General features: G+C 35.7%; 2 protein-coding genes across 2 annotated transcripts; one reads left to right on the top strand and one right to left on the bottom strand.

Annotated features, from left to right (window-relative positions):
• Positions 1–246: 246 nt before the first annotated feature.
• LOC121240599 lies at positions 247–1,115 on the top strand. The gene is made up of 2 exons (XM_041138078.1): positions 247–682; positions 805–1,115. The coding sequence occupies exons 1-2, from the start codon at positions 329–331 to the stop codon at positions 967–969; spliced, it is 519 nt and encodes a 172-aa protein (XP_040994012.1). The 5' UTR covers positions 247–328; the 3' UTR covers positions 970–1,115.
• Positions 1,116–2,449: 1,334 nt separating this feature from the next.
• Positions 2,450–11,689, bottom strand: LOC121240600 (pumilio homolog 2-like). The gene is given in 11 exon segments (XM_041138079.1): positions 2,450–2,943; positions 3,671–3,845; positions 4,372–4,566; positions 5,183–5,293; positions 5,386–5,598; positions 7,284–7,391; positions 7,489–7,630; positions 7,716–7,863; positions 7,866–9,264; positions 10,360–10,589; positions 10,592–11,689. Coding segments are annotated over 11 exon segments (3,180 nt in total). The 5' UTR covers positions 11,013–11,689; the 3' UTR covers positions 2,450–2,905.
• Between the last annotated feature and the right edge of the window lie 15,935 nt (positions 11,690–27,624).

The raw sequence follows: 27,624 nt of genomic DNA on the forward strand, positions 1-27,624 counted from the left end.
CACCTTTAAATAAACAATCTTTTGTGCTATGCCTTGACAATGAAGACTTGAGATTTTGACCATTGGGCTTAAGAGTTTTCAACTCAAGAATTTAACTTTGGGTTCCAAAGCTGAAGTTAGAAACAAGTCTTTTAGCCCAATTCTCCAGCACTTGGGAGTGGGTCTGAGTGAGCTTTGGGCCTCGAATCCAGAGATTTCATGGAAAACGAAAGCCATTGTGAACTTAAGATTGGAGTTTCTCTACATTCTCATCCATCTTGGCACGAGGGCAGCTTTTACCACTGCAGAACAGAGACTGAGAGGGAGAAGTGGTAGCAGCAGATGAACCATGAGTACCACATCTTTATCTCTATCTCCCAAACCGTTTCTTTCCATTTTCAAGCCAAAACCTAAATGTTTCCTCAACACCCATCTTTCATCCTTGCCATTTACTTCACAAAACGTTTTCTCATCCAAAAGGACCAATCTTTCACACAATTTACCTCGTGAATTTACTCAACCAAGCACCCAAATTTGGAGAGTCTCTGCTGCCTCTGAAGGAGGAGACGTTCTGCCAATAGAAGCCACCCCACTACTAGAGAATTCTCAGGAGCTAGTATCCACGAGTGACGATGGTGTCTCCACCATCATATCAACTCTTCTCTTCGTTGGCTTTATTGGTCTGTCTGTTCTCACTATTGGGGTAAAGCCAATACCTTCCAAATTGTCTTATTTCCTTGTTAAGCTTTGTTTTAATATATGGTTTGGCTAAAATTTGTGACCTTGGGATGTGGGTTGTTGCTAATGATTTGGGTCTCCCTGCAGGTTATCTACATAGCTGTGACAGATTTCTTGCAGAAGAGGGAGAGAGAGAAGTTTGAGAAAGAAGAGGCTGCTAAAGAAAAGAAGAGTGGGAAGAAGAAAAAGGTAAGAGCAAAGGCTGGGCCGAAGGGGTTCGGCCAAAGGACCGATGATAGAGATGATGATTAGGATGTTGGGTGGAACTGTGTAAGCTTTTTAGGGGTCTTTTCGTATTCCAAATTGGAATGGCGTGGTTTGCTTCATTCATTTTTTATAAATGTTTTTTCCCTGGCAATTTGAAGAAGTACTAATTAAAGGTACGTTATTATGTTGTTTATGGTGTTCTCATTAGTTGCTGAAGTATTTGGCATTTAATTCTCTGCTCTTTCAAGTCTTCCACTTGAACATCCAAGGGAAACTTTCAGATTGTATAGGAAGTTCAAAAGAAATTAACGAGAGAGATAAACTTGTAGGTAATAATGAGTCATGAACTCATATCAGATGTTAATCTTTAATAGTTCTTTCTAAATTTAAACTCCTCAATCTAATGCCCATGTGAGACATCCTCAATAACTCCAGCATCTTCATTTTCATGTACAACTTAAATGCAAGAAGAGATTGGTTGATCCATGACAGTTTTTGCATGTTCCTGCATCTAGAGCTGTGATGCAGCACATCTTATCTCTCTGCAGGGAAAGGCAGCACGAGTGTGAGATCTGACAATAAACCATTGATTTCTTGCCCTTTGGTATCCTCAGCATACGTTCTCTTCAATGGCTTTGCAATAACAACTGTCGTGAGGAAATCCATACATTGGGCTGCAATATTTTTTATATGCTCACAAAATTAGGTCTGTTAAACGCCATCTGCCATTGTATATTTTCTGTCTGTCGGACAGGTAAGATTTTAATTGACTCGAGAACAAAATCGATGGAAAATTGGCTAAAATGAACTCAACTGAATGCCATTCACACTCTCGTTCATTCACTCACCACTACCACCACCATTGTTGCCGACTCTGAACCCCAAATCACCTCTATTGTTCTGCTTTCACTTGCACTATCCTTTTCTTCATTTCCAACTTTGCATCAGCCCTTCCCATACCATGCATTATGAATTATGGCATCATTCTTGTGAAAAGAACAGAGCAATGGTAAGTTAAAAAAGCCTTCCTAGCTTGTTTAACTTGAAAACTAGCACTTTATTATCGGTAGGATTAATATTTCTTGCAAATATAATTTTAGAAGTACGTAAACATCACGTAATCATCTTTAAAAAGAGTGAAATTTACTATTAAAAAACTAATTTTTTTCATGTGAATCTTAAGTTTTATTTACTTTTTTCAAAACGATTACACGATGGTTATACAATTTCCGATTGTAAATATCTTTTCTCATGTTACAAGAAGGATAATTCACAGCCCATTGACAGGCTCTGGAGGTAGTTTCAAGTGATGCGATGTAAGATACCACCAAGTCCTCCACTCGACTCCCCAAGATCACCACGAGTGCATTCACCGGTTGCTCATACAAGAACCTACTCATTCACGTACTAGGAATGAAACCAAGAACACATTGTTCTTAGCAAGTTCACTTAATAAGCCTGTTCTAGGGAAGAGCATATGGAATAACAATGATAAAAGACATGAACTAATATCAACATCAAAAGATAGACAAATGGAGAACAAGAGATACTTGCTGCATAAGAAAATTGTACTTTTAGTGTCGGGGAAAAACGTCAATAACCATACATTGAATATCTCTGGCCTCGCTAAACATAAACTGCTCTCCACATGGCAACATTTGTACAGTCGCGTTTAACGTGAAAAACTACCTCGACATTCATAATTTTTACACCCTTAAAAAGACTCGTATAGTCATTTTTATCTCCTGTGCAGGCGCATCAGGTGCATTCAACACCTGAACCTCGGTTTGCTTGATTCTATGTATATAAACCTTAAACTACACAATGTACAGTTTTCCAACACAAGCAACAACTTTATTTCCGATAAGCTCGTACCTGTCTCAACAGACAGGTAAGAGTCATAGCCTAGACATGGGATGAAAGAGAGGAGGAAGCTCACACTATCCTCAGTTAGCTGTACAGAACTTTTTCCCTACGCTGCCTAAGCAGGGTGTGGAGACTGAGCGGCGATCCTCCTTTCTGCAAGCAATTTAAGTGAAAAGTTACCAAGCTATTCTCAAATGGAAGATTTCATATGATCAATCAACTATTCTTTCTTTTTTTTTTTTTTTAAAAAAAAAAAAGAAGAAAATAAGTAAATGACTAGAAGATAAAAGCAATATGAAACCCATGCTGCATATACAGAAACATTTGTACTGTGTTTCATAAGCAGTGACTAGATGGCATCAAGAGATCGTTGTCATTTGCTGTAGCAGACCTGTGTCTTTTATGCTAACTTCATTTTACATGCATATAAGTCATGTCTTTTATGAAAAGTAACTAAAGTTAACAATTGGTTCATAACGATATTGTATATTATCAAATTTTTTTGGTGGTTCAAAATATAAAAAGTTTAAATGCTTGAAGGTTTTCAATTATTTGATTCATGAAATGCACCAGGTTATAGATTTCAGGACGTACTAAAAAAAAAAGATTCCCTATATCAACAAAGTAATCAAAGTATATCCAGAATGGTGCAACTAGTACATCCAAAATGGTGCAACTAGATCTCTTTTGATAGGTTATAAAAATGCATTATCACCAGAACTATTATCAGGCTGCCACTTGGCAGCTTTTATCATTTTTTTGGATGAAAAGTAATACAAAGCTTAAACTTTCTTCTTCCCTGAAGTTGAAAAGTTGAACAATGTAAATAGAAACCCAAACTCGAATGTGAAGCAAAAAATAACAAAGGAAGAAAGAATACCCCCAGCAGCAACAAGTTTCTCTACTCGTGCAACAATGTGCTTTCCGTAAGTGTATTTTTTCAACGCACTCAAATGAACTTTAATCCGTGAGAGGATCAGCTCACGCTGCTGGTCGTCACAAGTCTCCAGCACTTTTTGTACAACATAGTTTGCAAACTGATCTTTCATCATTGCCTGGATAATAAACAAAAATAACAGAGGACAAAATGATAAGATGGCAAGCAAAAGAGCACAACAAAGATACCATGGAAGCATCAGTAACTGAAATTTTCATCTTCTCAAACAAATGCTGATAGCTAACTGAAGAAACTATTTTATCAACAGAATCACTTGCAGACCCAAAGCCCAAGATGCTGAAATGTTATTATAAACACACAATTATCTAAGGAAATACCATAAATTGCTCATCACAATGGTCAAGTCAACAATGGTTTTTTTTATAAGTTCAAGTCAACCAATGGTACAATCTATTTAGTAGAGAACACAAAATCGAGTTTAAAAATCTTGATACACCAGCTTGATATGAGGACATGATAATTCTCTAGTGTATACCCGATGTCCTGTGTGAGTCTAAGAGACTCCAAAACTCACGGGCCGGAAAGATCCTCAAGTTTCGTAAAAAGTTTTTAATCACGTGACACATAAAAGATACAGTAGAATCCAGAAATCTGTACTTTAAAGGCCAGGAGCGAGGGCAAACCTGAAGCGGCTCATTTTCATCAGTAGAACCAAGCATCTCATTCACTAGTAGCAAGCGTTCACTAGGACCACCAAAAGTTAAACACTTCTCCACAACATTGGAGGCAAACTTCTGCTGACTCATTTGAACTATATTCCCAGCTAATTCTTTAATAATAGCAGAACGCTCGTGAGGCTTTCCATGCTCCAGCACATGCTATTTGAAAAAACAATACAAGAGATCAATGAATTATCCATGAAAAATAAAATAGATGGTATAAATTAAACATATTTGGAAGGTCCAAAATTTAGAAAAACAGCTGGATCTTCAAAGCAGAGCATTATAAAAGGAGAACTTCAGACTGTCTATCGTGAAATGAAACAAGACGAGCTGGCATCTGAGACATGACTAGATAAACATCCCATAGAAGATATAATTCAAATCCAACTAACATTTTTTATAAGTAAATCCAATTAACAATTTTAAGTGGAAGAAGATGGGAAAAGAATCGCAAACTATGAAAGTTCTGCAATAAAAGAACTGTGAAGATAGAAAAGCAGCAGTGCCAACAGAATCTTCAGGAGAAACTTTAATTGCTAAGAAAAGAAGAATAAGTAATGGAATGGGAGGCTGGAAGGTAAAACAGATGGAAATAACACGCCCAAAGGACTTAAGAGTAGTTAGGATGGTGCCAATAAGTACAGCAGCAAATTTAACAGGCACTCGTCCAAATATAACATAGAGCATGATATGGTAATTTACATCACTCCCGTAACAATGACTGCCAAATGTATCGAGTCCAAGCAAATAGTAGTCAGAAAATATTGTGAACCTGAACAACGTAATTGCCATACTGATCTTGTGCTAACATGCTAACAGCTCCTAAAATCTCATCCATAACTTTACTTTGAGTTGTTGGGTCATTGCAGTGTTCTAGTACTCTCTGCAATATGAAAGACATTGTCATAGAACCCATGGGTCATCCATCACAAGTTCAAATGAAATAATCAAAATTAACAGTAAGAATTTCTAAACCTGTATCACCCGACAGCCATACGGATGTGTGGAAAGGGTGACAACTTGGTCAAAAAATGTTGAGACAATAAAGTGAATTTCATCTTCAGGAACACATTCAATACATTTCTGGATGACATGGTTCCCATTCTGATCACGTACACAGCGCATGACATTACCATCAAGCTCTTCAACCATTTTGATCTTCTGGTCCAGATCAACAACTTCTATTGCCTGACAGTTGAACAAAGCATATGACTGCCAGAATCTTCCGTAAAAGCACTCGGATTATCACACAATTTTGGGAAGCACTTCAAGAAAATCAGATGAAGAGCAATTCATATAGTAGTTATCAACTAGCTTCTCCTACATAGTATAGCATGATGATGAAAGTGATGGAACAATATAGAGACAAGAGTTTTGCTAGGTTCAAGCCCCGGTACGTAAGCCTTGGGGCACACTGATAATGTGGCAGGTCATCAACACCAGCCACGTCAGCCATTAAAAAGAAAAACTGAGTAGAGAGAAATGACAAAATTCCCACTTTATCTGGAATGAAAATTTTGCACTGAACGTTTTCATTCCCTTGTTTCAGAAATTAATCTTCAAAGACATCTGTTTGCATCAGGAGAGACCAACAATGAAGGTATCCTTCTATAACTATCACCATTTCTCTCAGCCAAGAGCTTGGTCTTCTTATGTCAATCTTTCTTCTTTTCCGTCTGTTTTTGAAAAATCTGTTTAGTTGCTCAGAAACTTTGGAAAAAGTTAAAGAAAAATGATGTTTCAAAAATTGAAGAATGAGCCTTAACTTTTTTTTTTTTTTTGATAAGTAGGAATGAGCCTTAAATTGAAGAATGAGCCTAAACTGAGGTTAGTAGATGCGTTAGAGGCAATGGAGTTGAGATTTTTTTTTTTTTCATGCTAATGCAGAATCTGGCATTATGGAGTGACATTTTCTTTTCCTACATTTTCTTGGTGACCAAACTGAGCATTGTTGTGAAATGTCCAGCAATATCAGAGCATTAAACATTCATATAAACTGAAGAAATGTGCAGCAAATAGCAGAGGATTAAAAATTCATCTAAACCAAAGAACTATGCGGCAAGTAGCAGAGGAAAATTTCTTTTCCTACATTTTCTTGGTGACCAAATGTGTATTGGTGTGAAATGTGCAGCTATAGTTCATTTTCTAGTTCCCAGACTGTAATTAGGTGTTTTCTTGTATATCTTCCTGTGAACTTGGGAAACACCTTTTGTTGTGTTTCAATAAAATTATACTTTTTACCTATAAAAAAATGTGCAGCTATAGCAAAACATTAAATATTCTTTTAAATCCAGGAAATGTACAGAAATAGCAGAGAAATCTTCTTTTCTTGATGACCAAAGGGACGCATGACACCGAGTTTAAGGATTGTCTGAAAATTAAGTGGAACGGGAATAGTAGAGGAAGGGTCAGAAAATTAGAAATGGATGTAAAAAAAAATTAAATTTGGTCTTTTTAGAGCTGACATGGCCATGTCAGTGGTGTGTTCCAGGGATTGCAAATAGCTTTGCTGAAGAGAAAATGATGTCTACACCAGTGACATCTATAGATAGGATGGAAGCTTCTTCCTTTTAAAGGAAAAACTCCGTATTTTTTCCAAAATAAATATTTTCATGCTTGATCAACAATAGAATTATACCATAATTTCAGAGATCTAAACTCTTAAATTGTCCAAAAATGCAGAGTCCAAAGAAAAATACTACTAGAAAAAATGAATATACACAAGCTGCCAGAACAATGATTGATCAGTCAAACCAAAAAAGATGAATGAAAGTGTTAGTGCTGTGACTGCAGAACATTGATGATAGGGATCCATATATGAAAACTTTCGGGCAGAAAGAGTAACATCTGCCAACCCACAAAATTATTGATACCTTCTGGATTACTCGACAACCATACATTTGAAGGCTAAGTGTCAGCACATGACCAAAAAGCTTGTTAGCCAATTCCCTTCTCTGGGATGGAAGTCCATGCTCGAAAAACTGTATTCAACTACCAAGTGTTAAATAAAATCCACTGAAAACTATTAGAAAAATAAACCAATGATTTTTTGAGGGGGAAAAAAAGAATGTGGGTTACCTTCTGAACAACATAATTACCAAACACATCAGTCATTAAAGCAAGAGCTTGGGGCATGATTTCCTGATAAACCATGGTTTTCTCTTCTGTTGTTGCTGTTTCAAGTTTCTGTTGAATAAATCGGCTCCCATACTGATCCGCGCTGCTCACAAAAGATGTAAAACCACAGAAATCAACAGAAGGTAGAGAAACAATATAGGACAAGCAAATCAATAAACAGTGTATACCTAAATTCAACAACATGACGAGAAATTTCAGAAAGTTCAAAAGACTTAGTTTTATTGCTCTTAAATTCTTCTAGTAGTGAAGATGCAAAGCTTTCATCCATGTTAAATCCAGCATCCAGGTGCCAGGGTCCCATGACGCCCCTGCTAAGTTCCTCGTGCCAGTAGGAAAACGCATGTTCAGCTCATTGTACCTCATAGGACTACCAGGTCCAACTGGAGAGCTAGGAATAACAGAACCTGCCATTGGACTTCCAGGATAAGACATGCCAACACCAAATGCAGGATTCCCATAATAACCATGATTATTAGAACCACCAGACTTGCTGCCCAATGGAAGACCATACTGAGACTTCTGCTGGGATAGAAGAGCCCCAAGAGAAGCTTTCTGGAGCTCATGTAAATTCATGTATGAGTTACCTAAGTAATTCCTATCCATAGAAGGATCATTAAGAGCAGCAAGCTGTGCTGCATACTCAGATGTCCTAAAGTACTGAAGATACATTGGATCCACAAATGATGCCTGAAAAGCACTCCCGGGCATTTGGCTACCCATTCTACCATGATTATGTGCTTCAGAAGCAGCAGCTCCAGAAAGCAAACCTCCTGCAATAACTCTCGAGTCCATCCCAGGAGCAGCAATAGCAGATGCTGCAGCAACATTTTCATAGAAGGGTGACAGGTTACCAGTTCCAACTTGGCTAGCCATCATGGATGCCAGAGGTGGATTTACACTGTAACCACTTAAATCATAGTTAGCAAATGACGAATTTGTGGCATCTATATGCTGATACTGAGCATGGAACCCGCCTCCACCATTAGTAGATCCTCTTAAGTATGAATTACCAGACGAAAGAGCAGAATTTTGCAGTTCCACTTGCCTATCAGAGGGAGAGTTGTTCAGCTCTGACCCAGCCCCAGTGCCCTTAACCGAGTCAGAATACAACACTTTCGCTGATTGAGGATCAGAATGCATATGCAAATGCCCCGATTCCGATTTATTTAAGTATGAATGTTGCTTGCTATGATTCTGACTACCTTGTAGACTGAATAGATAATTTTGTTGTTTGTTGATGTCCTGTTCAATCTGTGATGGCAAGCGAGTTTCATCATCTAGCTTACCATTAGTTGACAAATTCATGCCAGACAAAGCAACTACCAGATCTGCCGAATCATTGATGCTAGATGAGACACCATTATATGAGTTTGGACTAGTAATGCCTCTCTTTTCAGATGGGCCAGCCCTGCCTCCTCCAATAGGAGTAAGGCAAGGGCTAGGAGCCCTAGCAACGAGTTGGGGATCTGGAGTTCCACTTCTTGACAGGGAAGCACCTAGAGCAGCTGCATAAGTATATGAAGGAGCGCCCATGTTTTGGACAGCAGATGATCCATTTGCCCCAGATCGTAAAGCATCAGAGGTTTTCAGCTCACGGCGCAAATGAGCTAGCTCTGCTTCAGCGGATCCTACCATTTCAACATTCTCATCAAAAGCATTGCGGCTGGCTGGACGAGATGGAAACCCATTGACAGGAGATGCACGCCCTAAGTCATCCTGCACATGTAAAAGATTTGAAATGAAGAGCTTTGCAGATATCAGGACCTCAAGTACAGTTAGATGTAGCCTATGCAATGCCAATGACCTATGTTGGCCTATGCTTTATAGCATGAGCACAAACCTCGAAAATTTTAAAAATTCATGTGTGGGAAACAAGAATTAACATGGCAAGAAGCTGAGCTGTCCCAAAATGTCACTTCCCCTTCATAAGAGTATGGTGGTGGGAATTCCTCCAATCACAAGAACAGGATGGAGGATTTGTGAGATCATGGGTACAAGACGTGTTGGATGCACGTAATTCATCAATTAAAAAAAAGTGAAGTAACATGAAATGACTATATGATTGACCCACAAGATGGAAACATAGAGCTCTTAGCTAATAGCTATCTTGAATAAGTTTTAATTCAAAGAACGACAAATAATCAGAGGAAGAAACACAAGAAAAATTCACACATCAGGCTTGTAGCCATCTAGACTCTTGTATAATCAAATGAAAAGGAGGTTGTCAATGACGCAAAACCTAAATCCTATCTTCTAACTTGCGTTTTGATAGTATGGACTAAATAAACTAGGTTTTATTTATTTTTTTGTAAGTAAGAAATAAACTAGGTTTTATAAAACTGACTTCGGTTTAGATGACATGATTGACTAATTATCATTCCCAGTTAGCATGACTTTATTTTCAATTAAGGACATCAATTTCTGCCAGACATCCTACTGATTTTTTATTTCCAGCGAAGGTACAAGACGCATAACTATGATATAGGTAAAATTTAGAAATTATTAAATGTACAAAAATATCAACAGATAACCAAAATGAGTGACACACATCCGGCGTCCCCCTCCCCCAAAAAAATGGATACAGTTCAACAAGCTATATTTTGAATCACATAAATAATTTACTTCAAAGTTATGCAATATGTTCATCTAAAAGAAAATCTTTAAGAAAAACACTAAATGCCGCAGCATATAGCACAAGGGGGAAAAGACTTTGAAACTCATAGTACAGTCAAACAAATACTTCACAAAAACAAGGATTTCACTAAAAATGACACAGTTAGAAAGATGAATACAGGCAAAACAGCAGGTCACCTGAAAGATTTCAGCTAGGCTCTTTTGTTTGCTCCCGAGTCCTAAACTCGGCAAACCAATCAGTCCATCACCACCCCACTCTGCAGAGCCATGTCCTTGGTCTGACTCAAGCTTAGTTTCTTGTTTCCTCGTGCTAAACCCCGGGGGCATCGAAAACAATGACCTACTGCCACCATCGTCGGCCCTGTTCACCTTCCTCCTGTCTCCAATCCCATCCAGCACCGAACTCCCCCTTTCAATCTTTGTGCAAACCTCCAATCCTCCTTCGAGAGCAAAGGAGGCGGAAGTCGAGGATTGAGGTTTACATTCGAGTAGTAGTAGGAAAGATAAGATGGATCGGACCTAAGCTCCTCCTCAGACGCAAACCCATTTCCGTTCTTACTTCCAGAAAAATCCGAAAAGGTGCTACCGCCTCCACCACTGGCGCCGGCACCACCACCACCGCCAAACAACCCGCCAACGGCACTCAATGAACCCTCCACAGTTGGAGGAGCAGACCCACTTCTATACATATTAAGCTCACGTTCGAGATCATCAGCATCTTGCCGACTACGCTGCTCTCGGAGCAACAGTCCTATCTCCTTCTCGAACTCATCCCCAAACGATCCTTCGTTACCTCCAAGCATCGGTCTCCTTCCCAATTCACTCAACATACTCAAATCCTAAAATTGATCATCCCCTCTTAATAATAACTCAAACTGAACATTACCCACGTATAAAGACCTAACCCTATACCCTAAAACAACCCCAAAATCAAAACTTTAAACACCAAAGCTCCCTAAACAGTCTATTTACAACTTCATAATTATCCCTTCAAACCTAATTCAAAGCCCAAAGTTTTCACCACCGGACCACGCAAACATAATCCAAACATCAAGTTAGAAGCTCCCCGAATCAATTCCATAAATTTGTCAAAGATAACAAAATTCTTAATATGTTTTCACGTAACACCATATATCCCACAACAGATAGAAACACAAGAAAACTGCTGAAGTCAGGGAAAAAAGCGTTAAGTTGTGTAGATTTCCTGCAAGATCACAGGTAAACGAGTGCTGGAGAGCACTGGCGGGTAAGATCAATCCGGCGGCGATCGATTCTCTTTTTTTTGTTTTTTACAAGAACCCTTTTAGGGTTTTGTTCAGAATGCAAGGGCGATTAAATACACTGACAGTTCGTAATATTTAAAAAAAAATTAATCTTTTTTCGGGTTTCTTTATTTTTATGTATTTATAGAAAATAATATCTAAAATATTTCACATATTTTCCTAAAGATCAGGTGTAATTGACCAAGCGTCAGCCGACCGATGTATAGAAATTCCGAAGGAAAGAAGATGGATGGATGTTTGGTTTTTGCTCAGCCTTCCAAAAGAAAAAAGGAAAGTATCTCTGTGACTGTGAGTGTTGCGTCAGCTTCTTTTAGATTCCCTACAACCTGCTTTTTAGGAAGTGAATCGGGTCAAGGGAGCGGATATTGCCTATTGGTTAAGGAAAATCATAGAATTACAGAATTTTCTACAATTTTTGGTATAACAATATTTTAAAGGAGGGTTATTTTTATAAAAAATAACATCACTTTATATAAATATTTTTATTTTAAAATATAATCATAAAAAAGATTATACGTATATCATCACTCATTGGTTAAAAGCATACAATAAATCTTCAAAAAAAGTTAGCTGTAGACCTAATTCTCTAAATAAGGAAAGGGGTTCCATTCAAGCATCCGTTCTAATTTTTATTATTTCTTAATTTTTTTATGTAATGATTAAAAAAATATTGTTTAATAATATTGTAAATTTTTTTCTTTTTTAAAAAATATTTAAGTGTTAAAAAAATAATGTGTAAAAAATGATGATAGTGATTAAAAAAATATTTTTTAAATAATGATAGTGATTAAGAAAATATTTTTTTCACATCATTTTTTTAACACTTTTAAATATTTTTAAAAAAAATCAGAATATTGTTAAACAATATTTTCTTAATCACTATATAAAAAAAACTAAGAAAAGAAAAATGGAATGGGATAAATGAACGGGATCCCTATCATTTTTCATTCAGTAATTGCATGGCCTAAAATCCTAAACAAAGAGTTCAATGACAAGAGTTAGCGGAGGTTTGGATAGTGTGTTGAGTTGAGATGAGATGAAAGTTAAAAATTAAATAAAATTTTGTTAAAATATCATTTTTCTAATATTATTTTTGTTTTGAAATTTGAAAAAGTTGAATTGTTTATTGTATTTTGTATGAAAATTTGAGAAAGTTATAATGATTAGATGAGATAGATTGAGAGACTTTTTGCATCCAAACCTCCCTTTAGAGATGTTGGAATAAACTCTTGACATAGAGTTTTGGGATGAACCATGTTTTAAATTCTGCAATCATATTATTAGGTTACATTTGGATGCTAATGTGATCTAAAATAGTCTGTAAACAGTGGTCTTTTGCGATAATCGTAAATTCATTTAAGAGAATAGCTCGATGGAATCTGAGATATCATTATCTAGATGATTACTTTAGGTCATATATAGATCATTTGAGCTTGCACACTTTGTGCTCTTGACCTTTGATCACAAAACCCGTGGGTTGATCCATATAGATCTCTTCATCTAATTCTTTATTGAGAAAGATCGTCTTAACATCTATCTGATAGAGTTCCAAATTCAAATGTGCTACAATGGTTAGAATCAAGTGAATTGAGGCAAACATTACTACTGGAGAAAATGTTTACTTATAGTCTACACCCTCTTGTTGGGTATAAGTAGAAGCCTAGTGGTGTGCCTACTCGTTGGATCTCATGGGTTCAAAACACATGAAAAACACTTTTTACATTTTAACACAATAAAGCTCACAGGTTAGACCAGAAAATAGATTATAAGCCCAAAAAAAACTTCAAGCTTATGCCTTGCTTTAAAAAAATTCTCAAGCTGGGTTGAAAAATAAGCCCAAACCCAACCCTTTTTAAAAAAACCAACATAATAAAACACAACAATAACCCAAATAAGTTTAAATAGTAAAAAAAAAAAGTCTTCAACCTCAATAACCACTTGCTGCCGCTATAGTGAGCAACTGGTTCACAGAGTCACTCTGGGATGGAAGAGTACTCGCCGGCGTGCTCTAAACGTCATGACGTGTAGCAACTGCGGTAGGTTGTGCTCATGGTGGACGCTGCACCACTGCGATGCGCACTGCCCCACACGATGGGTGTTGCCCAACACGGTGCGCGCAACACCACACGGTGCACTTAGCACTACGCGATGCAAGCAGCAGCCGCGCAGTGCGCACCACCATGGTGCATGCGGCACCTGGTGAGCACCAACACCGTGCATATCATCACGGTGCAGCGCATGATGAATACAACATATATAATATTCTAAAAAAAATACAATACAATATATATACAAATCAACAAATGAATGCATAAAAAAAAATCATACTGTCAAATACATCCAACAATGGCACGATGTTCATGTAAATGAAGATGAATAAAACCTTACAGTAAGAGATCATGGCATTTCTAACAGTCCCAAATATGTTTTATAAACAAAGGCTCATCACATTATATATTCTTATGATCAGATTCACATGTAAGAAAAAAAATATCAGTATTACATGGACAAGAAAAAAAACAGAGACATATATCACTGGGAACAACTAACGATTGCTCTGATCAAATGTTAGAGTTTATGTAAATATACACAGTGGAAAAAATACCTCAAGGATAATCTGTGTAGTTGTTCCACAAGTGAATCTAGTGTTCAAACCTTTGATTTTATTTCACCCGGTGTGTAAGTGTGCTGCGTAGATAAATCTAGAGACACACTCAATATGCCCACAACCTAAGTATTTTCACTCACAGAACAAAGAGACTCCCAAATGCCAAGATTATATCTCCCATATGCCCACAGCCCAAGTATTTTCACTCAGTCCTCGCATCGTAACCGTTGGTCAACGTTATGACCATAACTCCAAGCATAACCCTTGGAGTAATGCTAGGCGTAAAGGCTAGCCAACACTACGGCCATAACTCCAGGCATAATGCCTGGATTAATGCTAGGCATTATGCTTGGCATCCCAATAAGGGGAGTGGTAGGGGCACACCCAGTAAGAGTGCCCCCTACTTTATTACAGTCCTCAAAACAAAAGCTTTTATTTGAACAATTGTGTTGTAGTTTTGTGATTAATGTGCCTTCTAAGAGCACTCATGAATCACGATTCATGATAGCTAAGCAAATTTGTATTTGAATGTAAAATGTCCGATGTTAAAATAAGGTCTCATTTTCTTTTTAAATTTCTGTTTGGGTTATTTCTTCATTTTGATAATGGAAAGATATTGCAAGTATATTAATATATGAGATAACATTAAAAATATTGACAGATGTAATAATATATAAATTTAATGAAAGTTAGAGGAAATCTTTAGAATGAGTATAAATTTAGTGAAAGTTCGGATTGACCTGAATTTGACCTAATTAATAATCCGTTCATATTAGGTTCATGGGTTGACTTGATTGATACAATTACAAAAAAATAAAACGGCCATTTGGGTCATTTCAAGTTATTTGGGTCAATCGGATCGTATGTTAAATGGGTCAACCCGTGACCCACCACATATGTTTTCCTATAAATTCAATTTTAAATTGAAAAATATAGGTTTTTTTTTAAGGTAGAACAAACTCATTTCATTCATAACGGGACATTACAACTTTAACCTAAAGCATACATAATACTAGCCAACTACTGCTTTTAAGGCTCTCCTATACACATATATCTTTGTAACTGATATGATTTAGTTCATTGCTGTAACTCTTTACAGACAAACCATCTAAGAGACAACACTCTATCCTAAGACAGATTTAACAAACCCCACGTTTTGTTTTAAGACATAATTAAACAACCCCACACTCTGTATAAGACAGAGTAGATGACACACTCTATGAATAAAAATCCAAGAGACTGTGTTTTTTTTTTAATCTAAAACAAAAGAAATAATAGAAAACGTAAAAGATACATGGGAAAATAGCGAATTACAGCTTGAAAAGTTGAAGATCCACATTTTCAACCTCAGAGAAAAACAAAAATACAGACACCGAGATTGTGGTGGCACGTGAGGGACACGTGCCACCCTGAAAGTACAATAGAACGTCAGGTCTGAAGAAACTGATGGCCCTGGTCCTAGAAAAGCCGCGTGTGGCTCACATGCTGCTCCGTTCAATGAGATTCTTCGTCTGTCTAAAGGATCGACGCCTTGAGAATCTTGTGGTGCGGCGTGTGGTGGTCACCTAGCTCTGGAGAACAATAGATTTGTATTTCACCCTACTGTGTACAAAAAAAAAACAGAAAAATAAAAGAAAAATTAAAGAGAAAATGGAGGAGGGATGAGGGAGGAAGGGAGAAGGGAGGGAGGAGCCAAAGCTCCAACCCCCTCCTTTGGTCCGAGTTTTTTGAAGGGGCAGCTGTATAGAGAGAAAAGGGAAAGCCTTTGTTTTATTATATATTAGTATGAATGATCAAATATTTGTAAATCTTTTTCATTTTCTAAATTTATTTTTACTTTTAAATAAGCTAAACTGATGGTATCAGGTCAACCCATGAAATAACCGTGTAGGACTTGAGTCGAGGTGTTTAATACGTTTAACTTAAAACTGAACAAAAATTCAAAAATCCAACTCCAAATCCGACTCTAATAAAACAAAGTCGTAGTCGATTTTTTTTTTTAATTTTTCAGTGGAAGGTGTCGCTAGGCGACTCCAACTCTAATCCGATCTAACTCCAACTTTATGCTCCGACTCCGACTTCGATATTGTACATATGTTATAAAAATATGTATTTATTTATATATTTATCATATATATTAGTATATTTATATAGTTATATAACTAGAACTTATATAGTTAAATTCAATAATATACTAGTATGAACTAATTATTATAAAATAATCTATTTATACTATAGTATAAATAAATTAATAATAGTTTAGTATATGTAAACATCATAGTATTGCTACCATACATAATCAAATATAGAAATAAGTAAGACAGTAATATTGAAATAAGTCTAGTATAATAAGCTAATAACACAAAATACTAATTTACTAAAGTATAATAACATGTAATTAGATACTAGAAAGTCTAGTATATGATTAAGTTAGAAATATGTTAGACATTAGTATAATAACATGTAATACTAATGTATAATAATATGTAATTAGACATTATAGTACAAGTCTTGTATGAAAATAAATTAGATAATGGTATAGAAATAACTAATAAGTCTAGTATAATAAGTTAATAACTCAATACTAATTTATAAAAGTATAATAACATGTAATTAAACGCTAGAAATAAGACTAGTGTAGAAATAAATTATAAATAAGTTAGACACTAGTATAATATAATAACATATAATTAGACACTATAATATAAGTCTAGTATATAAATAATTTACACACTGGTGTAAAAATAATGTCTATTTGGACAGTGAAATCATCTAAACTCATCACATCTAATTATTACAACCTTTCCAAACTTTCAAATAAAATACAATAAATAATCCAATTTTTTCCAAATCTTAAAACAAAAATAATATTAAAAAATAATACTCTAACAATATTTTATTCAATTTTCATCTTATCTTATCTCATCTCAACTAATTATCCAAACCAGACCTAATATAATAAGTTAATAACATATAATACTATATAGTATAATAACATGTAATTAAACACTAAAAATAATATGTAATATTATAGTATGATAAAATGTCATTAGACATTATAGTATAAGTCTAGCATAAAAATAAATTAGATAATTAGTATAAAAGTAAATTAGTAATGAATGATTTAGTTTTAATTTTTAATTTTTGGGAAAACTAAAATTTGAAAACCCACAAAAAATTCTTTTTAAAAAATGGATTAAAGATGAAACTAAAAAATCCAAATCCAACTCTACAACACAAGTCGGAGTCAGATCAAAACCTACAAAAGTTGGAGTCAGAATTCATATTTGAACTCCGACAAAGTCCGAATCAAGTCCTGAATGACTCGACTATGTTGGTCTTCACCCTTAGAGTATCCTCATTAGCTTGGCCAAATGAGGAGGTTGGCTAAAATTTGCATAATTTATGTAAAAAACATTACACATTGAATTAGGTAAATCTAAAATAATTTAGACTTTTACTACAGTGGTTGGCCAAATATGGATAACCACAATTGATTCACCAAATATTAAAATACTAATTTCTCACTCTAAATAAACATTAAAATATTAATTTCTCACTCCAAGCAAAAATACTATTTGGTTTGTAATTAAGAAATTTAGATAGAGTTTTAAATGAGTTTAATCAAATTTTTTTGTTATTAGCATTAAATGACTTTTGAAAATATGATTTTTTTTAATATTAATTTAATTACAATATAATTATTATTAAAATTTAATTGGTAGGGATACAAAATGTGATAAAAATAAATTAAATAAAAAATTATTAAATTAATAATATTTTATTATTATATAGAGAGTGAATGGATAATCCAATGTGAGGGTTGAATTTAAATGAAATAAATAAATGTAAAAAAGTGTGATATTGACTAAATTTTAAAGATGAATTTAACGAAGTCAATGAGAATGCTCTTAGATTAACTCTTCTCATCGAATTTTACTCGACTCGAAATTGACCTGAATCCAAATTGTAAGAAAGGGGCACCCATAGTGGGCACCCCTTCACCTCCTATTGGGGGTTATGAAGTAGCTCTTAAGCCATTTCATGAGGCTTGATGGCTGGCCCTTGGGGTTACACTGGAGAGACTATCTCCTCCTCTTTAGGTGATACACTTAAGAAAAACAAGCTCTCTCTCTCAAATGGTTCTCTCTAGTCAACGGCATCTAGGCTGTGGAACCTGTGAGTGTTGCTCTGGTATTATTACGTAGCACACTCCACCATCGATTTGAAGATCGTGGATGAACAACGATGCTAAAGAATCTGTGGAACAACCACACTAGATCCAAGATATTTCCTGTGAGATGTAATATCGCTTCCGCTGTGCATTCTGATCTAGCATTTCTAATATTGGTATCAGAGACCGATCAGTTGTTCCCGATTTGTATTTGATGTGCGTATTGTGATTTCTCTTACGGAAATATTTTCCCGCACGATGGAATTTTTTTTTTCTTCCTGTAACTAAGGCTGCCGTGAGATACCACCTACACAGTGCAAACCATAGGTGATTGGAGCACTTTGGTGTTGTGCGCTTGCCAGAGAGGGCAGCGGCGTCCATCTGAGGTGCTGCGGCACCATGTGATGATGCCGCAGACCAAACGGGGTTGGTACACCTCGCTGCGATGGTGCATACTCGTGAGCCCGCAACGTGTTGTGCCCACTGTGGTGGTGCAGCGGAAAAAACGGCATGCATGGCCGCCTCTGCTACATGTTGAGCTGCGCAAGCCTTGACGGAGGCACTATCATCTGCTGCGTGCAGAGCAATGCGTACCATGGTGGTGCTGCAAGTGCTGCCGCGCACAGAGCACAGAACCTCCATTGTTTTTGGTGCTGCACGACAAGCACCGGTTGGGTGCTACGTTTCCCATAATGTTGCACGGACAGGCAACGCAGGTGCAACGGTGCACCCTGTACTGAGCTAAGCAGCAGCGCACCGGGCCCTGCAGCAAGTAACATTGTTGTAGGCTGCAGTGCGTTGGGCACTAAAGGGCGGTGGCGGCGAGCACCAGGTGCTATGCCCACCAGGAGCCGCGCGCACCAGGTGCGACGATCACCAGGTGTCGCGCGCACCAGTCAGCAGCGGAGGAAGTCAAGAGCCCCGCAGAGTGTCTGCCATGGAGGGCAGAGCCCCGTGTGCTGGCTGATGGGGTGGCGACGAGCACTGCAGCTTTGGGAAGTCGCCCATGGCGCAGCCTGCACAGCGCATCGCACACAGCTGTGTGATGCTGCTATGGTGTAGCGCTGTACACAGTGCAACCCACTGAATGGGGGCAGTGCTGCCATGGCTTGGAGGACCTTCGGAGTTTTGGTTAATCCCACCCACTGCAAAAGGCAGCGGTTACAAGTTGTTGTTTCAAGTTTTTTTTACGTTACATGTACTATAACCATTGGCTGAGTGAAGAAGACAATGAACAGTGCTTTTAAACAAGGAAAGATGAAGTGTTCTTTGTTTTGTGATGGACAGGCTTGGTGGCTTGGGCTTGTTTTAAAATTATTTTTTGGGGTAGCATATTGTTTTGTAAACATTTTTTTAAAACTCCAACCCATATCTTTTTTTAAGGGTGCTAGTGCCGTGAGCCCAGTAGGCAGAGATCCATGCAATAGTTGGGTGCCCAATAGGGTGCGGCCCACTGGCTGTCTAAGATCTGTGGCATAAATTTTTTTTGAAATATTTTTACATGTGATTATGGTTATTAAATACATGCTTGCCATGATATTATTTTTGTCACATTTGTTTGGCATTTTATTTTACGTTATAAATTGCCTAGATTATTATTTTTTGTGAATAATAATTATTTGAATGAAATGTGCTGATTATTTTTTGTACATGTATTGTGATTACATGTAATTGTACGAGCTTATTTTATCACTTGTATTATTAGACTATTTTTAAGAATTGTCTTCAGTTTTTTAGAATGTGATAAATTAGAGGATTAAGTAGCTCGAGTTTGATTAGTCCATGCTTCTGATTGGCTCAAATTAATTTTTTCGATCTGAGAAGAATTTTTTTTTTTTGTATGAGACTAACTCGGTAGATTACTTATCCTAGTGGAAGTATGATTGAGATTCATTTGGAATTAATCTCCTATACGATATAAATTTGCGCGAAAATTAAGTTAGAAATTAATAATTAGACATTGAGGCGCAAGAGATGATTAGGAAGCTCAGCGAATTTTTCGATCTTGCAACGTGTATTAATTATTTTTGTTCTAACTTAGATTAACGCGGCAAATTTCATAGATGTGTGTGCAATAAGATACGCATAGTTTAGTAACTTTGAGATAACCAAGAATAAAGCCTAGAGATTATGTATGCGACTTAGTTGTCATATTAATTTCCTCCATGAGCAGTAGTTGGAAACGAATGAAAATTATTTTGAGTGTCAGATAGTTTTAGACCATCATTATTATGAAACCTCTAAAATGTCTAGAATAAAATTAAAAGTGCGCATGGGACGCATGCACTACAATTTTTATAGAAGTTGATGGGATCAACTATCATATAGAGTTAAATCACTATTTTGTCTTTAAGAATCTTGTGGGTAATAGTAGAAATTGCGCATTGTTTTTGTAACGTAAAGATTAATTGCTCCTATATTTTGAGATTGAGCGTTATAATCTTAAAGCAACATAGATTACTCATAGATAAGAACATACTCTCTAAAAACTTGCTAGTATGTCTGGCGAGTAAGGATATTAAAATCTGAGTGTGCAAGCGTGTTGAGGACATTCTTGATTGGCACATTCATTTTTTAAAAATTTTATCAGTGCCCTTTATGTGGTGTTAGCACTGGTAATCTTGCTCAAGTTTTATTTCTCTCTAGCGAGAATAAATAGGTTCTTACAGATATATAAACTTTGGAGCACCCCTTGAGAGTAATACTAAGCACCTTGGAGGTTTGCATGGCAACTGTGGCAAAAGTCTGAATAATTAGGTATAACTTATCTAAACCTAAACTAAAAATTTTGCTCGTGGTTGCACTGATGCAAGATAGGTTTTAGGCTAAGAAAATTTCTTGCAAAGTTTTTTTTTTCTCAACTATAGTGGATTGGAGAATATGAAAAATATTGAGTATGCAAGAAATAAGGAAATATCGCTAGTTAGTAGCTAAAACGTCACATACTGCACTTGTTGCATAAAACGATGTTTTTATTAGCGCTTTTTAATGTGATATTAGTGAAGTCTATACCTAATTTGATTTAAGACTTATTGAAAGTAGTGGTGTTAGTGAGAATTTCTAGAGGTTTAGAAGTTAGATGGCCACTCATTGACTCAGTAGTATTATTTCTCAGGTGGGGAAATGATGTACTAAAATATGCCATGGAGGCATAGGATGATGGGTGTGAAGCTTGAGAAATTGAAAATTTTCTCGCTAATGAGATCCTTCTCCTTGATTTAGTAGAGTCAAAGAGAAAAGGCAATATGAGCATTTGCTATGTGAAAGTTCCTATACATGCACACTAAGGACTTTGATAATAAATATGTTGTTTCATCATATAAATGCGATCCAAAATTTTCTTTAATGAAAATATATTTTTCAGTTAAAATTTTTTTGAAATCGCAATCGTATGAGTTATATGATCAGAACAATTATCTCGCAGTTCATTGACTTGCTAAGAATGGTGTTATAAATGAATTATGGCGCAAAACAGTTGTTACATCACACTTGGGTTGATGTAATATGGGGTTGCAGCCTTAATTCTGATTTGTTGTCCTTAGATCGAGTTCATTCGCTTTTGAGAAAGGCTGAATGACTATTTTGTGCAAACGTGAATTCTATCGAGAGGATCTAAGCTTGATCAATTTTTGGTTGAGTCAAGAAAATTACTCGTATTTTCGGCGAGGGTGGGGAATTGTGGATTTTTGTAACACTTATTTTTGGAAAGCGTTTTTCATCACATTTTATTCAACATTACATTAACCTTAATATTTTCAAAATTCTTTTTATATAAGATCGTCGAAAATAGTGGGAGTAATTCAACAACTAGTAGGAGTATACCTTTGAGTTAAGGTGTACCATTAGTGATAGTGACTCCCAAAAGTTATAGAATATAAGGATCCTCATAAATAGCGTGGTAGCTTTATATTAATATTCTCTCTTCGTTTAGAGACTAGAAGATAATATTTATAATATGGCTCTGCTAAAGGTATTGAATTCACATAGTAGGAATCCCAACATAGAATCTTAGATTCGTTTCACTTATATGATCCAACCTAGGGTTGTTGATCTAATTGATAAAGGAAAAGTGGAGTTAATAGAGGTATAGATCCATCTCTTGACACTAATTGAGTTGCATTTAAATAGCTATTGATCGCATATTTATTGAAAACTTTTCTTGAAGGTGTTAAATAGCTGATTCTCATAGGAGAATTAGATGGTTGGCTTTTGTACTGTTTAGGCATGAAGTACTTTGAGCGCATGATTGTTACTAGTACTTTTTTGGTAAAGAAAGCGAATGAATGCTGATGGTACTATTTACATGTGGCCTAAACAAACCATCTATTCAAAGATACCCAATGTACCTAGTCGTTGTTTTTTACTAAACAACCTATTGAATAAAATGGGGGTTCTTTAAACGTTGTTGACAATATTAAAAAAGTGTCATCCAAAGAGATATTGTGAATTAGTTATCTTAGATAATTAATTGTCGCCTAATAAGAGGTTTTTCATACTACGAGGTAATGGACATGGGTTTGTGAAAAGTAGCTCAGGCTTCATGTCTTGTGAGATTGTTTATAAGAAAAATAGTTTCTAGGAGCTCTTGTTCAAAATCTAAAGACAATTAATGAGATGAAAAATACTAAAGAATCTCGTTTTGCCTATACTGTTTTGTGTTTCCATTATGGTTTGCTCATGAGAGTTAGAGGTTTAGCTTTTGTTAGAGGGTAAATATGGCTTACTTGGTTAAGTGAGTTTATGATGCGATTTTCGTTAAAAGTAATGACTAGACTATTATGATTATCTTTGGGGCAAAGGCCATAATCGCTTTACCCTTAATGAAAAATAAATAATGGTTATCTCACATGTTTTTGTTGAGTGCAAGAGATTTATATGAAACCTTGAAGTCGTAAATTAAGTTTGCTGAATAACATTTGTGGTCACCTTGTAGATTCTTAAAAATCGCAGTTAGACTTGCTGACTAGAATCTACGGCTTATATTGTGAGTCTGACCTAAATGAGATTCGTGATGAGTCATCGCTGACTTCATGGTTGTGCAAATGATTTTTACATGTAAAAGATGAGTCTCTTGGTAGGAGCATGTTTTGGAAAGTTACTACACATTAGAACGCGTATGGAGAGAAATGGTCATTAAACACCACTTGAGAGTTGTGATTTAATAATTTGTTGTTGACCATGTGATTTCTCTGTACCTCATGGTATTGCTCGTCGTACACATGATACTGATGTGTTCTATGATCATGTGGCGTGATTGGAAGCATTCTTTGGTAAGCACACACAATCACCATAAATTTAGGAGTTATGGTGAAAAATGTATATTGACGGGCTTAGATCGGTTCACTCACACGAGCGATCACCTTTGGTGCTACAAAGAGGTAGTGAGCAAAGATGAGACAATGTGTTATTCGGTACTTGTCCGGAGATGGATAAGTTGGAAGACACAAAAGATATGTCGTCTTAATGGGAGCTAAGATGAGGTCTAAAGACCGTGCATGATTACCCACAATCCATGTAGCCTGTGGTTTAGCCAGATGCGAGACCCTCTTTGGCGCTTTGGATAGTGAGCAAATGGAGAGACTCGGGTTAGGAACTGAGATAGTAACTAGACTAAGATCTGTACGGTGAATTGAGAATAGATATACGCTCTTTCTTTTGAAAGAGAACTCCATCGTAACATGTATTTCATACTACATGTGCTTTTACGACCAACAGTAGAGGTGAGTGAATGGTTCCTTGCTTCCTCACTGTGTGAGTCCTGTAGGTTATAATTGATGACTTTAATTTATTTATGCCCTTAAGAGACCTTTGACTATGTCACGAGGTTGATGTTTTAGTGTCTGCTACTTTGGCATGTTATCTATGGCCATGAATGATGCGGTCTAAAGAGGCATTGCTGGGAAAGCGACTGGACTGAAACTAAATGACATGAGCGCGAAGGGAAGACTATTTGGTAATACATCGATAATGGTGTGTACTCATTGTCGGCAAGTTATGTTGCTTCTTGGGAGTTGCAATATAGCTGTGAGTACATCATGTTTTATGGAGATTGAGCATTGCTCTGAATCATCTAGACTCAAGAGGGATTAGGGATGCTTAGTCTGATGTGACCAAATGAGTCGGGGTATAGCGAGACACTTTTAGGGATGTTGCTATGCTAGTCTTCTCTTGGAGAGATTTGGTGTGGTGCTTCCATTTTTTCTTTTACAGCTGTGCTCGATGGTCGCACGACCTATTTGCTAGTATGAACAAGATTGAGAACATATTGAGGGATGCAGACCTGTGGTCTTGCCCACTATGTGTGAGTGTGAGATGTAAAAAAGGGGCACCCATAGTGGGCACCCCTTCACCTCCTATTGGGGTCATGAAGTGGCTTAAGCCACTTCATGAGGCTTGATGGCTGGCCCTTAATGGCCAGCCATGGGGTTACACTATATAGTCTCTCCTCCTCTTTGGGTGATACACTTAAGAAAAACATGCTCTCTATCTCAAATGGTTCTCTTTAGTCAACGGCATCTAGGCTGTGGAACGTGTGAGTGTTGCTCTGGTATTATCACATAGCACACTCCACCATCGATGTGAAGATCGTGGATGAACAACGATGCTGAAGAATCTGTGGAACAACCGCACTAGATCCGAGATATTTCCTGCGAGAGGTAATATCGCTTCTGCTGTGCATTCTGATCTAACATTTCTAACACAAATATTCTGACATAATCCACACGTTTAACAAGTCTAGTTAGAATTTTAGATAGGGAGCTACTGGAGCTACCGAGAAAATTCCATCAAAGACTTCTACCGATTTTTTTAAAGTATTTTTATGTATTACTTTAGGAAAAATAAAATAAAAACAAATACTAAAAATAAATACATTTCGATAACTTTTGTGGATGGAATTCTCGGTTGATATTTCATTTTCCCATCTTATCATTATAATAAGTGTTTGGATATAAAAAATATTTCATTTTATCTCATTTCATCATTATAATTTTTTTAAATTTTCACACAAAATTTAATAAATAATTCAAAATTTTCAAATCTTAAAATAATAATAATATTAAAAAGGTATTTAATAATATTTTATTTAACTTTCATCTCAACTCATTATTCAAATAGTGTCTCAACCCATGTTTATCAATGAAAAATTGAATTATCTATTTAGTATAAAATATAATATATATTTTTCTAATTTTTAATTTTTACAAAATAATTAGATTGATAAGTGAAAGATAAAAATACATCTCATATTTTCAAATAAATGAACAGTATCTATTTAAAGTGAAATAGATTATAGAGATAACTTTATTCTCAACTTGTAGTATATTAAGCTACGTTGTAAATTTAATTTCATACTCTCCTTAACTGTTCGATCATAAATTATTGCACATTTGAGTGGAAGGAAAAATAGTTCCCTTACTTTTTATCCTCGTCAAGGTCTATAATGGCGACCTACATGTCCCACCCAAATCTTTAAGAAAAAGATAAATAATATTTATAGCTCTAGAGTCTGTAGTCTCCGTATATTCTATTTGAGAAAAATTGATAATCTAAAACTCACATAAAAAATTTACATTTTTAATAGTGGACCCTATTTTTTTTTCAAATGGAGGAGTACTTGAGGACTGCACACTTCAGAATTAGGACTATATATAATAAAGTCGTGCTACACAGAAGCCTCACACTCTGCACATCATTGAAAAACATGTGATTTTATTTTTTTACCCTCACATTTCGTATTTTAGAAATATGAAATGTGAGGGTAAAATGATAAAATCACATATTTTTAAGTATGTACAGAAGTGTGAGTCTTATACTTGGAATTTTTCTATATGATATTAGCTTAAGGACAAAAACTCCCCCCACCACTTTTGTCATTTGATAGAGAGGACTGTTATAGCCACAAAAAGATTACACAAAAGCAATCACACAAACTGACGTGGTTTCATGTGATCCGTGAGATTTACTTTACAATAAAAATAATTTTACAATCTGACGAACCACATGAAGCCACATCAGTTTGTATGATTATTTTTGTGTAATTCATTTATGGCTAAAGTATTTCTCTTTAATAAATAGTCTAAGTTCACTTAAAATATCTGTCCCAACCATATGGTCTTGAGTCAAATTTTATGAAAAAGAAAAGAGACACTTCCTTTGTAGAAACCATGTTCCACTTAAATCGCACAAGAAGTCAAATTCAAACTCAAAATTGTTAAGAACTTCGATTTTGAATTAATATTTGATGATTTTATTTTAAAAAAAATCGCAAACTTCTGTTTTTCATCTGAGACATGTCTATAAGGGTAATGTTTTAGCGGATAGCCTCCTCTCTTTTGGAGCATGGGGAAACACGAGAAGTTTCTCTTCTCTAATTTAATTGCCTAAACATATGTTTGGTATATTTTCTCTTGATCATACAAATGCTCTTAACCTTTGTCATGAACTCTAGCTTCTTTATAAACTACTTGTAACTCTTTTATTATAAATTTTCATTCTTAATTTTCTTAGGAGTTTGGTTTTAGGATTTTGGTTGTAGGAGATGTTCTCTTTGTATAAGATATTTCTCAACCATAAATAAGAGTTATCAATAAAATTAGGGTACTGACTTCTTATAAGTACTATAGATAAGAATGAGAGGGTATTGTAGGTGTGTACTTCATAGAATTAACTTAAAGGAAATTTGATCGAGAACTCAAGCTGGAATACTTAAGGTGTTGTTTGGATTGATAAAGTATCTCAACTCATATCATTTTATCTCATCTAATCATTATTATTTTTTTAAACTCTCACACAAAATACAATAAACAATTTAACTTTTTCAAGTCTTAAAACAAAAATAATATTTTATTCATTTTTCAATTTTTATCTTATTTAAACTCATTGTCTAAACATTTCCAACTTTGAAAGGAATACTTCAAAAAGAAGGGTTCGACTTTGTCTTGATGAGCGTAAAATCACTATTTTTAATATCGTAACGTACCGGCTGGTATTATTTTTCTTACCGGCCCAATGGCCGGTACAGGTATCATATATGTTTCGTACCGGCCAGTACCGACCTATATTTCGGCTTTTAATTTTTTTTTTCATTTTTTCAAACTACAAGCTTATTTTTTGACTTCCAATTCAAATTAGACTATTTATAATTTATATATATTTATATATAATTTATTCATATATAGACTATTATTTTGAAATATAATTTTTATATATATTTATATATATAATTTATTTATATATTGACTATCTCGAAACGATACACGAAACGGTACTAATATCAAAATATTTCGTTTCAGTGCCTTGACCGATACGCCATCCAGTACGGTATTCGAAACATTGCATAAAACCCAGAGTTTCAATCACATCGATTGATGCATTAA

This window comes from Juglans microcarpa x Juglans regia, chromosome 7S, assembly GCF_004785595.1.
Source record: "Juglans microcarpa x Juglans regia isolate MS1-56 chromosome 7S, Jm3101_v1.0, whole genome shotgun sequence".
Taxonomy (NCBI): Eukaryota; Viridiplantae; Streptophyta; class Magnoliopsida; order Fagales; family Juglandaceae; genus Juglans; species Juglans microcarpa x Juglans regia.